The 15,991-nt window shown below is 35.2% G+C and overlaps 1 protein-coding gene across 1 annotated transcript in view; it reads left to right on the top strand.

Moving 5' to 3' along the window:
- Positions 1 to 15,991, top strand: part of EYS (EGF-like photoreceptor maintenance factor) — a 792,123-nt gene that overhangs the window by 631,481 nt on the left and 144,651 nt on the right. The window contains exon 38 of the mRNA XM_054630570.2: positions 13,071 to 13,235. Within this exon, the coding sequence (XP_054486545.2) occupies positions 13,071 to 13,235 (165 nt within the window). The remainder of the gene's footprint in view (positions 1 to 13,070; positions 13,236 to 15,991) is intronic.

Here is a 15,991-nt window from a genome sequence, read left to right as displayed (position 1 = left end):
CCCCCTCTTCAGAATTATTGATAGTTGGTTTCTATAAAATGACAACAACCTGCATTGCAATGCATTCTAGAGGGCCTGAAAGTATTTTTCCTGGAACACTGTTGTGGTTTAAGGAGCCCAGGAGGCAGCTCAATCCAGTACAGCTGTTCCCTCCCTCCCTTCCTCCCTCCTTCCCAGTGGGATGGGGAAGAGAAATGGAAGTAGAATGAGGAACACTGCTTTCATCACAAAACCAAAATATAGCACCACACAGCTCTGCTTCTATCACAGCTAAAAACAGTGCAGTCATGCCATTGAAATTTACTGTGGAACCTCTGAGATTTAAAATTGAAAAAATAACTTAATAAGTAACAACAAGAAGAAAAGTACTGAACTTAATTAAGTAGCTCTTGACATTATAATTAATGCTGCAAAAGACTGGCCTATTCAACAATTAATTCTGTTCCAGATTATTGGTTAATTTTAGCTATACAAAAGGAAATTTACTCTTTTTATATTTTGATAGTATGCTCCAATGTCTTAGGTAATGGAAATAAGTTAGTGTAAAATGGTAGATAAATTGCTATTTAAAAGGTATCAGCCATAGGCCAGTGACAAATGGAACAAAGTAAAAAATAGCTATCTGTAAAAGATTGGTTATTTTGCTATCAGTACTTGAGGTTTATTTTGCTAGGTGCCAGTTATACTGTATTACATACTTAGAAGTATTTGAGTTTCAAACCTTTTCTTCTAAAAAACTCCTGCTGCAGTATAGACATCAGTGCTTTTGAGTTAAAAAAATTGCTAACCAGCTTTCTTGCATATAATGTCCTTTGTCAGCAGCTCTAAGGTCAGAAACAGAAATATACCAGCTGAGAACCCAGAAGGGTTTTTAGCTTTCCAATAGTGAGGGCAGCAGACTTTCTAGCTCCAGCACCATGGGATTTCTGGTATCACACAATCCTGATGAACATCTTGCTTCACATATTTCTGTCTGCCTTAGTAGGCAGCTGATAGAAAGACTATCAAAGCTAAATTTGAAATTTATATCAAACCTGAGGTGAAGTATTAATCTCTCAGTCTTGGAATGGGTGAGAATATATGTTCTGGACTCATCATGGAAGCAAGAGAAGACAATCAGAAGTGTTTACTTTGAAAAGGAAGGCATTACTTTCATTTGTTTCCTTATTCTAATACATCAAGGATATTCTTGAGAAGCTGCTATGTGGAAAGATGTCCTAATCAAATAACTTATAGCTATGAACTTCAAAAGCATTTCTGTCTAAATATGGAAAGTAAATGAATATATTTCATATAAATTCTTATGGTTGGTTCCATTCTCTCTTTAATATTTATACTAAAATATTCCATTCTCTCTTTAATCTTGGAATGTACTGGATGGATTTATGCCTGTATTTCCTATCTAAACTTTTGGCCCGAAAATTACCATTTTTAAGACAAGAATGAAAAAAAATGTAGATTATTTTATCTTCTCCTGGTTGATGGAAGCAGCATATATAAAAATATGCAGTGTGAAAAGTAATAAATAAAGCAGAAAAAAAATTAGAAGTAAAATAGTACTTTCACAATGTGTTATATGGATAGTTTTTAAACTTTGCTGAAGAAATTCATTCTTCAACTGTGGGGAAAAAATTTAGGAGTTTGGGTTTTTCCTTCTTATTTCCATTTGGAACAATAAAACCAAAATTAGATGGTTGCTGGGACCTAGTACTTTGAGACTATTACCATCAAAAACTCACCAAGATTTTCGCAAGCTTGAGACAGGTGGTTCTACAGGAATAAGAAATAATATCCAATGAATTTCTTGCAGAAATTCATTAGTCTCTGGAGCAAGTAGACCATAATCTGTAAACTTCTGGATGATCTGATGGGTGTCCAGAAGTGCAGGATTTCCTTCCTCAGACCTGGAGACCCGGGCATTTGCAGATTTCTGGATACTAATTAAGGACTTTGACCTAGTGGACAGCACAGACTCCAAATTCTTCCTGTTCTGTGTTGGGTTATTGGGGAAACAGGTGGACATCCCAGTGCAGGTCACTTTTTAGGACAGGTGTGAGGGATGAAAGCCTGTCTGAGGACTTCTTAAAAGTCATGTTTTAAATGTAATTGTCATTTCTCCTTTTTTTTGTTAGTCAGTTGTCCTTCTAGCTAGGGAGCACGATTCCTTCACATGGTGTAAATCAGTACTTAAGCATCTCTTATCTGAAACATGCTTCTGTCCTGTGAGTTCAGCTGTTATATTTACCAGCAGCAAACTGTGCTGGTGCACATTATTATGATAGGCTTTTTTCTCAGACTATCCACAGACATTTGTACTAACGTGAGGAGGAGAATTTTGGCTAAGTAGCAGAAGGGGTCATCCATTTTTCAAATGTATACTTAGTTTACCTTGACCTCACTTCCAAAATATGTAGAATTTCCTAAATCTTATAAAAGAATGATTATTTATCTCCCACCCTTTTCATTATCAAGTTGCAGGGAAGACTGTCCTGAGTTTATATTACATTAAAATCTTAAATTTTAAGTTCACTCTCTGTTCCACAAAGAGTTCCGTTTCAGCTTTGCAGTGCTGGACTTTTTTGTAATTGCTACTCAACTGTTCAACAGACAGTTTTCTGTCTCATAACAGAAAACTACCAAAATTATCACTTTTTCTCCCTAAAAATAAAGCAAAAGTCATCCCTCTACACAAGAATATCATTGATATCAATGAAAGAAATAGTCAGTTTGAAAATCCCTGACAGAACACAACACACTATTTTAAAATAGATATTTATTTGAAAATAAGATACCACAAGATGAATTCCTTAGCTCAACAATTAATAAAACAACAGGAAAAAAATAATCAAGCAATTCTTAATAGTACCTTTGTGTTTTTCATAATGAAGCTAGGTATACTTAAGATCTACTGCTGCCTCATACCTTGCTTAAGAAATTCTCTTTTACATGGTGTTGAGGAACAAGGATTATTTTAGTCCATGAAAAATGTTTCTGTATTTGTATTGTTGCCGGTAAGACATGATTATTCACCTCCTGGAGTCCTTTCCTTATAGGAATATGCATGTACACAAGAAATTGTTTCTTAACAATTGGCAAATGCTGGAAAATAACTTGTCATTTGCTTTCCATCATTTGTGTCATTTCAATCAGTGCATTTTCCAAACTATATTCTAGTGTTGTAGCTTGGACACCAGGACTTGAATTGCTATCAAGCAGAAGTCTTGTTTATCTTGAAATTAATGTATTTTAAATCTGCAGTAAGCCACAGAGAAAAGGAAATATTTTTGTGCAGATACTTTTCTGTAGGATAAAATTATCTCCATCCTTTCACTGACCACCTTGCTATTCATTTAAGTTCAACAACCTGCTGGAGTAGATCTACCTACACCAATGAAAAGAGGGCAAAAGTAGTGCTAAAATCTAATTCTGTACATGCTAAAATCTAATTCTGTACAGTTAAACAAAAGGAAGATTTTGGCATGTGAAGAAATCAGTAGGCATGTGATGTTCTGCACCAAGTGGAAAAAGAGTACCAGAAGTGATTTTGAAAAAAGATGTTTCAGTCTGGAGCAACCATTTTTCAGATTCCCAAGTAAAGCTAGAGTTGAAGGGCTGTTTTGCTGCTCTTTCAGATAGAGCCCCAACATACGAAAGAAATCTTGGCCTCAAATTATCCTGCATGGAACACAAACCACTAACTCCCTGTATAGACAAAAGTAAGATCTGCTCTCTAAGCAAAAAAGGCTGCAAAAAGATCTGTTCAAGACTGGTGGCTTTCTTCACAGGCCTTTTATTACCTTCGGGAATCAATTCGAGCACGCATTTTTGGTCATGAAGAATGGAAAAGGGGGGAAAAAGGCTTTGGGAATGCTTTGTTTAGAGCCATGCTGTAGGCTTCTTTTGTCTCCAAATGGAGCTTGCTCTGTTCCTCAGGAAAGCAGTCTGCCCCTTCCTCCTCAGGAAGGATTGCGCTGACCCAAGAAGCAGCAGCTATGGGAAGGCAGTTAGGGTCTTGTCTCCTGTTTAGTCACTTCTGCTTTAATAAAATCATACAATCAGCAAATGGTTTGGGTTGAAGAGTCATGTATAAGCCATCTGGTTGAACTCCCCATAAAAAAAGCAGTTATGTTTTTAAGTAGAACAGGTTGCTCAAAGCCCGGTCTAAAAATCCATGCCAGAGTTGGCACAAACAAGGCAATGTACAGATATATTGAAGAGGTTCTCTCCTTGTTTCACCTACACTCACAGTAAAAGTTTGCTAATGCTCTCACATCAAATCAATGGAAGAAAAGCAAGCAGATGAACTGAAAGCTTTAATTCTGAACATCCATCTCATCGGGAACTTCTACCAGTTATATTTTGGAAGCGGGAGAATGAGGATTCTACAGTTAAAGACTATAGCCAAGATAAAACCTAAGATGTCAGAGTATTACAACTTGGCTGAATAAGGCTGCTAAAAACTTAGGAATTATGGAAGTTAATTCCTTTTCAATTGTCCACCTGATTGTTTTAATCCAGATAAGTTTGCTTTCTTGATTGTAATATTCTTTAGGAATTTCATGTGACTGAACTGGTTTGTGTGCCCACAATGCTGAGCCCAACTAAAATATGTTGAAATTAGTGCTCTTGGGATTAAGCAAACATAAATATCTGTAAATGAACATGCTTCCCCAATTGCTGTCTTGCAAATGCCAAGAAAACAATCAAAGTTACTACAATTCCAATTTGTTATTATTGTTTCATTGTTCTTAAATATTAACACAGTAAATATATTAAAAATCAATTGGAAAATACTTTTCCAAGACCAACAGTGCATCTGTTGCAGTGTAAATGTTTAAAGTGATCATTATATATAAGTGTTACTTCTAGCTTTATAATTCCTAACTAATGTAACAGTGATAAATGGTAGGAAATAAAGGAAAGGAATAGGCAAGCTGTCTATATAGATAATTCTCCATTTTTTATACTTTGCATTTTAGGCTAAAAATAAAAAAAAAATTGCATTAGCAAAACTGGGGATTTTGAAAACTACCGGTTTTTGAATCCTCAAAGGAAAGGGCAAACAGAGGAAAATACATGGTTTTCTAATCCATACTCTGATACTAATTTAATTTTTTAATGAATTTAACCCTTAAGTATCCTTTTATGCCTGTTTTTGTTGGTTTTTTCCCACCAAGCCTTTGAGTTAGCTACATGATTCCCAAAGGAAGCCATAGCAAGATGTTAATATAATTAAGAGATGGAGGAAAAATTGCTTTCACATTCCCATTTTTTTTGCACCCTGAACCTGTGAAAACAAGCTCAGATTAAAAGTCTGATTAGATTTACACAATTCTTTAAACTATGTACCTCTATAGCTAAAATAATAATAGGAAAGTGCTATTAAAATCTCCCAGGAAAGTAATAAAAACCTGTTGCATACACAATGTAGCAATACAGAAAGTATGCTATTTACATGAGCACATTAAATTTAGTGTTCTTGAAACTGCAGCTTGCATTTCACTTTTAATATTGATCATCTAATATCTAGTGGCAACCATATGACAAATTAGTCTGCAATGTTATCCAGATGGAAGATTCCTCTTCAACTGACTAAGTATGACACACACTGAAAAAAATCTGAATATTTTTCCAAATTAAACCTTTATAGCCAATTACTCTTCAAGTATTTCTAAGATCCTTTGGGATAGGAATGTTTGTTTATGTGTTCAAGCACCATTGCAGAGAATAAAATTAAACTTAGATGGCAGAGATAAAATTAAAGTGGCTGAAAACACATTGATACCCCATAAAATAAAATGAAAAAGGCCTTGGAATTTTGATAAGCATAAGAATTATAACATACAAATAAAATATGTACACATTTAACTGAGACTCACCACAAACCAATAGAAAATTAAGCCATTTGACCCACTCATTTGTGGAACCAAAAAGTGCTCATTACAATGATGATCTCTAGTACATCAACTTGTTATGAAAAGTATGAGTTTTCAAAAATATTATGACAGCTGCCTCTTTCCCACTGAAAAGCAATACTTTATTTCATTTTCTTCTTTTACCAGTTCATTAGATGTAAATCAAAACTGTGAAAGCTCATGTTCAAGTAGATCTTCTGTGATATTTTACAGAACAAATATATTATTGAGGGAGCTTCAAAAGATTTTTACAAGTCTTGCTTCATTAAATTTTGCCATAATATGTGTCACAGCGACCTTCAAAGCAACCAGCATTTCAGCACCAAATATAGCAGTGCAATATGACAGCTCCAGTTTAAATTATGGTTTCATATTAAGAGTCTGTCTTAGATTTTTTTTCCCATAATTGGGAAAGATAGAAGTATTTAAATTAAGATATAAAGGGCATTCATTTCCCTCCTAGATGGGGTGCTTTTTAAAAATAGATAAAACTCTGGTGTTTTTGCAGGAAGATCATATTTCCTGTCAAATATATTCAGCTTGAAAAAATATTAGATAATAGCTTCCCAATTTCCTCCATGTCAAATTCAGGAAAAGAGAAGCACTTATGCATCATTTTGAATGCAGGTGGTAAAACACATCTGATTAGGTACAAGTATCAATTAAGAACATTCTTTCCGCTTCAAAATCCAATGCACTTAGGAGAAAAGTAATAAATTTTGGAGATGAAACTAATCAAACAGAAAAAGACAAATCACTGTGTTGTTTTCAAAACTATGAAAAAACAGGCAGTAAGAGGCTAATTCTGTTTGTGGATTTGGGCTAACAATAACTAGATTGTTTGGGATTTTTTTCAACACAAAACATCTTCACTACTTTTTATCTTTATGCCGAGGTGTCATTTCTATTTTCACAAAATCTTGAGTTGAATATGAATTAATATTTTTTTTTATTTTTCATGTCAGTCTGTTGTACTTGCTGACACATCTGGACTTTACATGTCTGTGTAACATCCAGAAAAATTTACAGAACTTAATAATTACACAGCACATCTCACCTGGACATTTATAATGTTTCTTGCCCATTAACTGAATAAAATTCTTCTTATTCTGAGACAGGTAATTTTCATCCATTCACACAGACACAGTAGTTGACTAAATTCTCTTCTTCTGTAAATGAATGCAGTTATAACTTTGCTGATGTAAATCGACTGAGGTTTTTGTATATTAAAATCAATTGGACTGAGGGTATAGGGAAAAAAAAATATTCCTCCTTCCTAAAATGTGAGATTGGAAGAGGAATATTGTGAGCTATAAAATAGGAATATGAAAATATTTATTTCTTTGTTTTGTTTCTTTGTTTATGTCTTTGTTTTGTGCTTTTTTACAAAGCATGTTAACATCAAACTGATTTACTATGATCTTGTTTTTTCAGACATGCAGCTAACTCTTCAAATTCTTTGTAGTTAAGGAATGCTAAAATTATCAACATTTTTTTTTCTTGCAATAAATCTAATAACATATTTTCATTGACTTGATCTGCTTATTGAAATACAGCCATCAAAGGAGATGGGTAACTCTAGGCACTAGGTGATGACAATTGCTGTATGCTTCAGATATCTAGGGAATCATTAATTTCCTTTATGTTAAATGGTCTGCATCTCTCTTAGTTTCTGTCATGCAGTCTTAGTAGTGATACACAGAGCAGAACAAGTCACACAAAAATCACAAGCCAGATCAAGTCAGGAGGGCATCTAGCTCAATATCCTGTCTCAGAGAAAAAACAGTCACTCTTTAAAATGGATATATAAAACAGGACAACAGAGATTTTTCCCCAAGTGCATTACTTCAGCTTCCACCAATCAACGAGACTAAGGTTTCCTGACCTGTGGTTCCATTGTATTTGCTAGGCTGGTGGATTAGTTTCCCTTGTTCTTGTATTGCTCTTAATTTTTCATTATTTTTATATACTTTTGACCTACATAATATCTTTTGGCAATAAATTACCCCAGACATTCTGCAAAAAGTTAGTAAGAATTTCCTTTTGTTTTGCAAGCCTGTGACCTGATAGTAACAATAATTGAGTAATTGAATTCCCTTACCTGCTGTGTTCCAAGACATGGAGCTGTCATTTCTTACTCACATTTTCCTCTGCATGTTGAATAGGCCTGTTCTGTTTCTCCATCTGGAAGCAATGCCATCCCTTTGATCATCCCTATTTCTGTTCTGTGTTTCATTGTACCTTTGCAAATGCATGCTTGCTGAATATCTTCTGCTTTATTTTCCTAATTTTTTTAAGTCTTTTCTTCTATTACTGTTCTACTTGTATGGCAGTTTCTTTCAATGAAAATGAATTGATGTCCTGCTCTAAGGATTGCTTATATGACCCATTGCCCTTAGTGCTTTTCTCTTGAGTCTTCACAATTAAATGTACTGTCTTTCTGCCATTCAAAGGCCCTAGCAGTCTGCAAAGTAAGAGATTAAGTCAGTGATCTGATTTCAGACCTCCCAGTTGGCAGTGGAGAGCATTATCAAAAAGGCACCAGGCTGGCCTGATAGAGGAACACTTGTGCATTTTATTTTGTAAGGATTTTGTGCTTTGTTATGTTCAAGTTCAGTTAGAGCAGGCAGGAGGCTTTTGTGCATTGAGACAAATGAATGAAAGCAGCATGGGTAAGATTTATTTTGTTTCATATTTTATTGTCTTGAAACAGCTGAACTCAGCTAATCAATTATTTCATAGGAAATGGTTACTGTATTTCTGTACTGGTGTAGGTGCGTGTGATGCTTTATGAAACACCCAAGTCAGATTTCATGTGTACCAGACATAATCCCTAGGAATTTTCTGAATCATATTTAATTCACTTTGATTTTCTTCACACCATGAACATAAGATAAAAGAATGCATACTCTAAGGTGGTTAAATTTGGTTGCCTGGGATATTCTGTGAGCATGACATGGATAGAACAGATCATGCATTCATCAGACCCTTGATATTGATTCTTAACTGACTTTCTGCCTGCTGGGAACACCTCCATTCTTGATAATATGGAAAAGGTTTGCTGCACTGCTTGTAAAAGTTTTTATCACCTGTGCTTCTATCACATTCTCTGACTGATGGAAAAGAAGAACAAGCACAGAATCTGTCCATAGATTTCAGAGGATGTTTACCATTGTAATTGAAAGATATAAAAAGCAAATTCAGACTTTAATCCCCTGACTAAATATTCTGGTATCCTGTTCAGTTCACATCTTTAACATTTCAACTCAAAACTACTGTACTAATTTGGTTTTGCCTAAAGAAAATCCTTCTGCAGGGTGTCTATCTCTGATGCATAAGCAACAAGAATGAGAATTATTCATCTGCCTTCAGATATTGCTGCATACATGTTTGCACCTAAACTATTGACTCTCAAGTCCTTTTATAGCAAATTGAGAAATAGGTCAGTTTAAGTCATGATTGGGTGAGGATAATCACATCCTAGGGTTACCTATTTACTTCAATTATTAAAGAGGACCAGGGACATTCAATGAAGTTTTCTACTTTGTAGATTGTAAACAAGCTTAGTCAGATGCTGGGTCTGATTTTCCTACCAGAAGATGAATGCATTTCTTCTCTTTCTTGGATTTTGTGATGTTAAAAGTCTTTCTTGGTTCTCATTTGAATTTATTTAGTGATGGTTGGTGCAGTTGATGACTCTTAATGTCTTCAGGACTGAAAAATATATTTTAAAAATAATTCAACAGAATTTAATCAAATTCAAGCTAAGCCAGTCTTGTAATAAAAACTGAAGAATGCAAAGGGAAAATTAGAGGTAGGAGTGGAAACAGATTGATTCCATTTTAGTAGCAGTAGAAACCTATATCCTTCCCCTTGCTCCGCTTTATTTTCTGACTAAGACAAAATCAGGTAGGGACATAATAGAAAATTACTGGTGTTTCTCAACTTTTTCTTGTTGTACTGTGTTATTGTCAAAATTTTCATAAATAATATCCCAGCTAATCTATTTATTTCAGTAGAAAATTTGAGTCTTCCATTAAATTGTTAAAGTAGAATTCTTAGTAATATGTGCTTGTCAGGTAATTCAGACCCAACTCTGTGGAGTCTCTTACAAACTTTTTCTCTGGATTTATTTGTAATCTTTTTTATCCTAAAAATATGAGAAATTTTCTATTTCTTCCTGCATCCTAGTTAATTGTTTTGAGAACCCCTTAGGTTGCATGTACTCACTTGGAGACCATTGCCTCAGTGGAAGAGAGTCCTTGTGATCAGAGACAGAGGTGACATTCTCAGATAGTGGACCCAGGGCAGAATTGGGTTCTTCTTGTTAGCCTGTCCTGTGAAATATATTAAATACTAAATTATTTTTTGCCAGCAATCATCTTCAAATATGAAGAACTGTAAATATTTCTAGGAAGCAGTACTAAAATACTGTCATGATGTGGTAGTGAATTAGGTTATTGTAGTTCAGCAGATGCCCTTCTTTGGATCTGATGTGTGCAGCCATGGTCAGTGCTTCATGGGACTTTAATTTCTGCTAATTAAGAGTTTACTGGAATGAGGGAAGTGGAAAAATTTTGTCCCGACTGGCAGCTTTGCTCATAGTGTTCTCTCTGTGTACTGTATCACAAACATAGGTTTTAGGTTCTTAATACACAGACTCAATCTGTTTTCTCCCACTTAGACCCTTCATCCAAGCAGAAGACTAATCCCTGTGCTCTCAATGACCTCTTTACTGATGTTGTAGACTTGCAACAGATTGCAGCTGTTGTACAGCTTTAGGGCAGAAAATGACTGTTAAGGATCAGCGGGCTAATAGCCTGTGCACCATAGGGAAGAGGATGTGCTCTGCATCTTGGCATTTCTGGATGGCTTTTTTTTGCCAGGAATGCATTTGTTTCTGATGCAGTTGCTGTATTTGCTGTGTCTCTTCTGCTGATTTCTGAGAGGACTTCACAGCACTGGTGATGGAAGCCTAGGCTGCTCTGGGCACAGCATTGCAGATGTAGACAGGACTGTTGAAATATAATCTTTTCTCAGTAGTTTTTCCTATACATCAATGCAAAGACTTCTTTGGATGCAAGTGCTGGACTCCCTGGAAAGTTTTAAATCTTTAGGGGAGATGCCTCCTTTGAAGGGAGCTATCCTTCCTAAAGGAGTAATGAGATTGTCCTTCCTTTCAAGATTGCCCAGATATACCATGATCTCTTCCCCTCCTCATTCTTCTCCCCCTTCCCTTCACCTAGCTGAAAGAAAGTTCACAGACCAATTTTAACTTAGAATATAAATTGTGGACAGTTACTCTCCAAATTGATTAGTTGGGATTTTTTTAACTACCTAATAAAAGACATTTTAACAGCTTTGTTGCTCAGTGTACCACTACATCGTGAGTACTGAACTACACTGAGATTTCTAAAGGCACTGCACTTCAAGAATAATAAAAGTTGAGTGCACAGAGCCTCCCTGTGAAGGATAACAGAATCACCAATTTTTTGAGGTTGGAAGGGACCATCATCTTGAGACCATCAAGTCCAAACCCCTGCTCAAGCAGAGCAGGATAACCTAGAACAGGTTTCTCACAACCCTGCCCAGTCTGGTTTTGAAAATCTCCAGGAACTGAGACCTGACAAACCCCTCTGGGTAACCTAGGCCAATGATGACCACCCTCACAGTGAAACAGAGCTTCCATGTGTTCAGGGGTAATTTCTTGGGTTTTGATTTGTTCCCGTTGCTATCAAGTGCACTGCTGAGAGAAGTTTGGCTCCCTTTTTGTCATCCCCATGTATTTACAGACAGATGTTAAGATCCACCTGAGCTGTTTCTTCTGCAGCCTTAGGAGTCCTGGCTCTCTCAGCCTTCCCTCATGTGAAAGAGAACCCAGCACTTAATCCTGTTTGTGGCCCTGCACTACACTGCTGACCTCCTAGTACTGTTTCTCTTGAAAGTATGAATTTAATTAGGCAAAAAACCCTCATAATCATGTAGATCTGCTTCTGATTTGCAATGCCACTGACCTTTTTTCGTCTCATATCTTTTTCCACTTTCTCCAACAATCCTGACTTTTTCAGACCTATGATTTAGAAACACGACTAGTCATTGCTGTTTTTCTATTGCTGTCAGGGTGTGGTGTTTTTTAATGACTGTCCTTCTGCATATGCTTATTTAGCTAGGCCTTTCCTTTTGTCCTTTTTTCTTATGTCAAATAAAAACAGCAGAGGATAAACAGTGGTCAGATTCACAAACCAAATTAATAAAAATTCAACAAAATTCACAAAAAATTAATAAAGTGAATACAATTTTTTTTAAGTGTTAGTCATGCCCATGTGTAATCATCATTCACAGATCCATTGTATAGTTTTAGTTCATTAAACTAAAAATTTCTTTGCAAAAATATGATCTGAACTCAAAATATTTTTTTTTATGCTTATTCCTTATTCATATCACTGGTGATCAGTCTGGGAAATCTTCAAGGTATTTTGCTTAAATAGGTTTCTTAAGGCATTGGGAAGACATTCTGCCTAACCTCAATTAGTTTTAGCTTATTTTTTCTTGCATTCATGATACTATTATCATGTCTAAAGGGTAAAAAAAATCCCAAAAGCCATAATGACTAAAGTAATGAATGCAATAAACATTGTAAATGTTAAGCCTTCACACTTAAAAATTTTCTCTTAAAAATTATTCATTTCCAGACTAGTGTAGTGGAAAAATGCATATTCTGCTCAATGGCATTCTCTTTATAATTTCAAACCCCACAAATGTAAGTATTCTGAAAATGAAGAAAAACTGGGTTTCCCATCTAGAAATAAAAATTAAAAGTACTTCACACAGATGTCAAAGGACAAAAGTTGTGTACTGACACATCTGTAAAGAAGAAAATTTATGACAGTCTTTTTAACATGCATCTTCTAGCATTAGTACCTCCTATAATGATCTTTTCACTTCTGGTAATGGGCAGATGCTAGAACTTTTTCATTTTCTGTGTATTTGATTTGAACGTTTGAAATTAAAGAAATTTATATGCATGCTCAGCAAATAATATAGTTGATGATGCTATTCACAGGTATAAAAAAATGGATCTCTCTAAAGTGCTTGAATTTTATTACTTTATTTTGTAATAAATTAATAAAATTAGCTTTTTGTTGTTCATTTCAGACATAGCACTGTTTTTTCCATCCTTCACTGGAAATTCTTATTTGGAGCTACCTTCTCTGACATCTGTATCTGATACCAGGACTGCATCTGGGCAGGAAACAAGCAATCTGACGACTCTGTACTTGACAGTGAAAACAACTGCTCTAAATGGCACAATTCTTTACAGTGAGTACCAAAGATACTTGAAGCTAAGTATCAGTTTTAGCTCCTTCAGGTCCTTATTAACTTTAGTGTACATCAGCTGGCATTTCCTCTTCAACAGCAAAATGAGTCATTAAAATGCAGTAGAAGCCTTTTGGTATTCTAATGCATGCTGCATTATAAAATTTGAACCATTGTTCCTTGTGTTCCTCTGGAAAGTTCTTTAATTTATGACTCATTGAGGAAAACATAACTTACAAGAGAAAATGCTGCTTCCTGACAAGAAAGAACACAGTAAGCATATGACTTTAGTTGTAAGTTTTACAGCTTTGAAATACAAATGTTGAAGAAGTTTTCAACAACTTATAGAGAAACAACTTCTCTGTAGTTGGATTGAGTCTCGCTTTTTATAATTGTGATCTTGGTTCCAAATTCTTGATTTATAGAACTATCTTAGGTTCTGCAGTTTTGCCATATTTTGAAGTACTTACTGTGATTTCACACTTCAGAGAATTCCTTTGTGATCCCCAGAGAGTATACGTGCAGACTTGGATATATGCCTGTTAATACTACATAAAAAAGTTGCTTCTTGCCTGCATATTTCATTCCTCAATATATGGCATAAACTTCTGAGACAGAAGTACACTTTTCACTAGTCAGCAAGAAAAGATAGACTTCTCTGCCAGTTGAGTATTTCATTATATATTTTATCTTGCAATTTCTTGCAAATGGAAAACATGGAAAGTGAGGTGATTTCTTCCCGAGAAGAGCTAGAAAGATATGATTATTTGATAGATTTACTCCACAAAGACAAAATCATTAGGAGCATTTTCAGTTCACTGCAACTTCCTAGAGTTACTCTACACAAGAAATGTTGTTGATCTAGCATAAATAATTCTGATTAAATTGTTTTGCATTTATATTAATCTGGTAGTAGTATATGTACATAGTTCAGTGAATTCATCTGAACTATGTACATATTTATAAGACAAGGTTAAAAGTAATATAAGCTTTGTGGCATTATTTAATTATGCCTTTTGTTATTATCTGTACTGGATTTTTTTTAGATGTGAAACACTCTAGCCCCAAACTGAAAATTAATGTTTACTTCTTTTCAAAATAGTATTTTAAGTCCTTGTATTTTATATCTGGGCTGTTACTGCAGCTACCTAAGCTACAGTACTGCAAAATTTGCCAAGAATCATGGATAAGTGGTGATGTGGCAGTTCTTTATATCAAAATGTTTTATACTTGTTAGTTATTTCAATCTCAAGAGGAGTTATTTGCCCTTGAAGAAGAATTCAATGAAGGTTATTGGAAGTATTTTGAATATATTTGACATTTAGTGATTTTGTTTGCTTCATCACTGCAGATTAATTTGGCTCCAGCCAAAGTTAATCTTGCTATCTACACATAAGCCCTGAGTAAGCATCTCTGTAAACCAAAAATCTCAAAGAACTCCAAACCAAAAAGAAAAAAAGAGGAGGATTCTCTCTGCTATACTCAGGAGGAACTCAGGACGAAGTGGTGTTTTTTGAAGCTAAAAGAGTTGAGTTTGTTCAGCCTGGAGAAGAGAAGGCTCTGGAGACACCACATTCCAGTCTTTAAGTACTAAATGAGTGCTTATAATTCGAAATATGGGGCTAAACTTCTTAGTTGCCTGTTGCAATAGGACATGGGGTAATGTCTTTAAACCAAAAATCACTAAATGAGTGTAAATGTAGACTAGATATAAAGATTTTTTTACCATGAGGGGAGTGAGGTAGTGGAATAGACTGCCTAGAGATGTGGCCGATTCCTCATCCCTGGAATCATCCAAGTCAGGTTTGAGAAGACTCTGAGCAACCTGCTCAGGTAGAAGATGTCCCTGCTCATTGCAAGGGGTGAACTAGATGACCAATTCATATGACTCTATGCATTTTCTTTTCTAGGTAATGTACTTATTTTGCATCTAACTGAATTAGATATTTAAACCTTATATAACTTGTTCAGCTATTAGTTCATACTGTCTATGGAAAATTGTTAACATGGTATTTTTCAGGTGTTTGCAGATATTTTGTTTTAGCAGTATTTGAGGACTTCATGTTCTTTAGAATATAAATGTTTCCACTTTCTGGAATGATAGAATGTCATTACTGGAGAACCCTGACATTTTTTGCTTTACTGTTATCCATATCTGAGACTTCCATGAGCAGTGTCACAGCTCACTTCTTGTCCCTCCAAAAAGGAGTCAGTGTGGATCAGGATTAGTGGTACAAGTTCAGTTCTCACCCTAAAATTGAGCTGGGGTAGCTCTAGGAACTCGGGATAATTTTTGTATATTTTCTCAGAGTGAAAAATCACCTTTTCTTCACAAGTTCTCAGTACCATGTCATACTTGCATTGTCATTCCTTGTGTTAGCCCTAAAATGGAATTTTAACTGATTTGCAATATTCCGCTCTTTTAGCGATCAGTAGGGTTTCTATTAAGCTAAATAAATAGATAAGTAAATAAGGAAAACTTTGGATCTCTGCCTGGCTGTGGAACACAGACACAGAAAGTAATGGATGACTTATCAGAATTCTTGTAGAATTCTGCAAGAATTCTGATAAGTCATCCATTACTTTCTGTGTCTTATTATCAGAATTCTTTTAGAATTCTGATACTGTGTTAAGCATTAGATAGATCTTTGCTTTCCAGTTCCACTTTAACGATCTCTGTCCCTCCTTCTATAACACCAATTACTTTTCCTTGGTTTTACACTTTTTTTTTTTTGTTCTGTGTCTCCCTGATAATTAGA

Source organism: Agelaius phoeniceus, chromosome 3 (assembly GCF_051311805.1).
Source record: "Agelaius phoeniceus isolate bAgePho1 chromosome 3, bAgePho1.hap1, whole genome shotgun sequence".
Taxonomy (NCBI): Eukaryota; Metazoa; Chordata; class Aves; order Passeriformes; family Icteridae; genus Agelaius; species Agelaius phoeniceus.
This window is presented reverse-complemented; position numbering and strand designations above follow the sequence as displayed.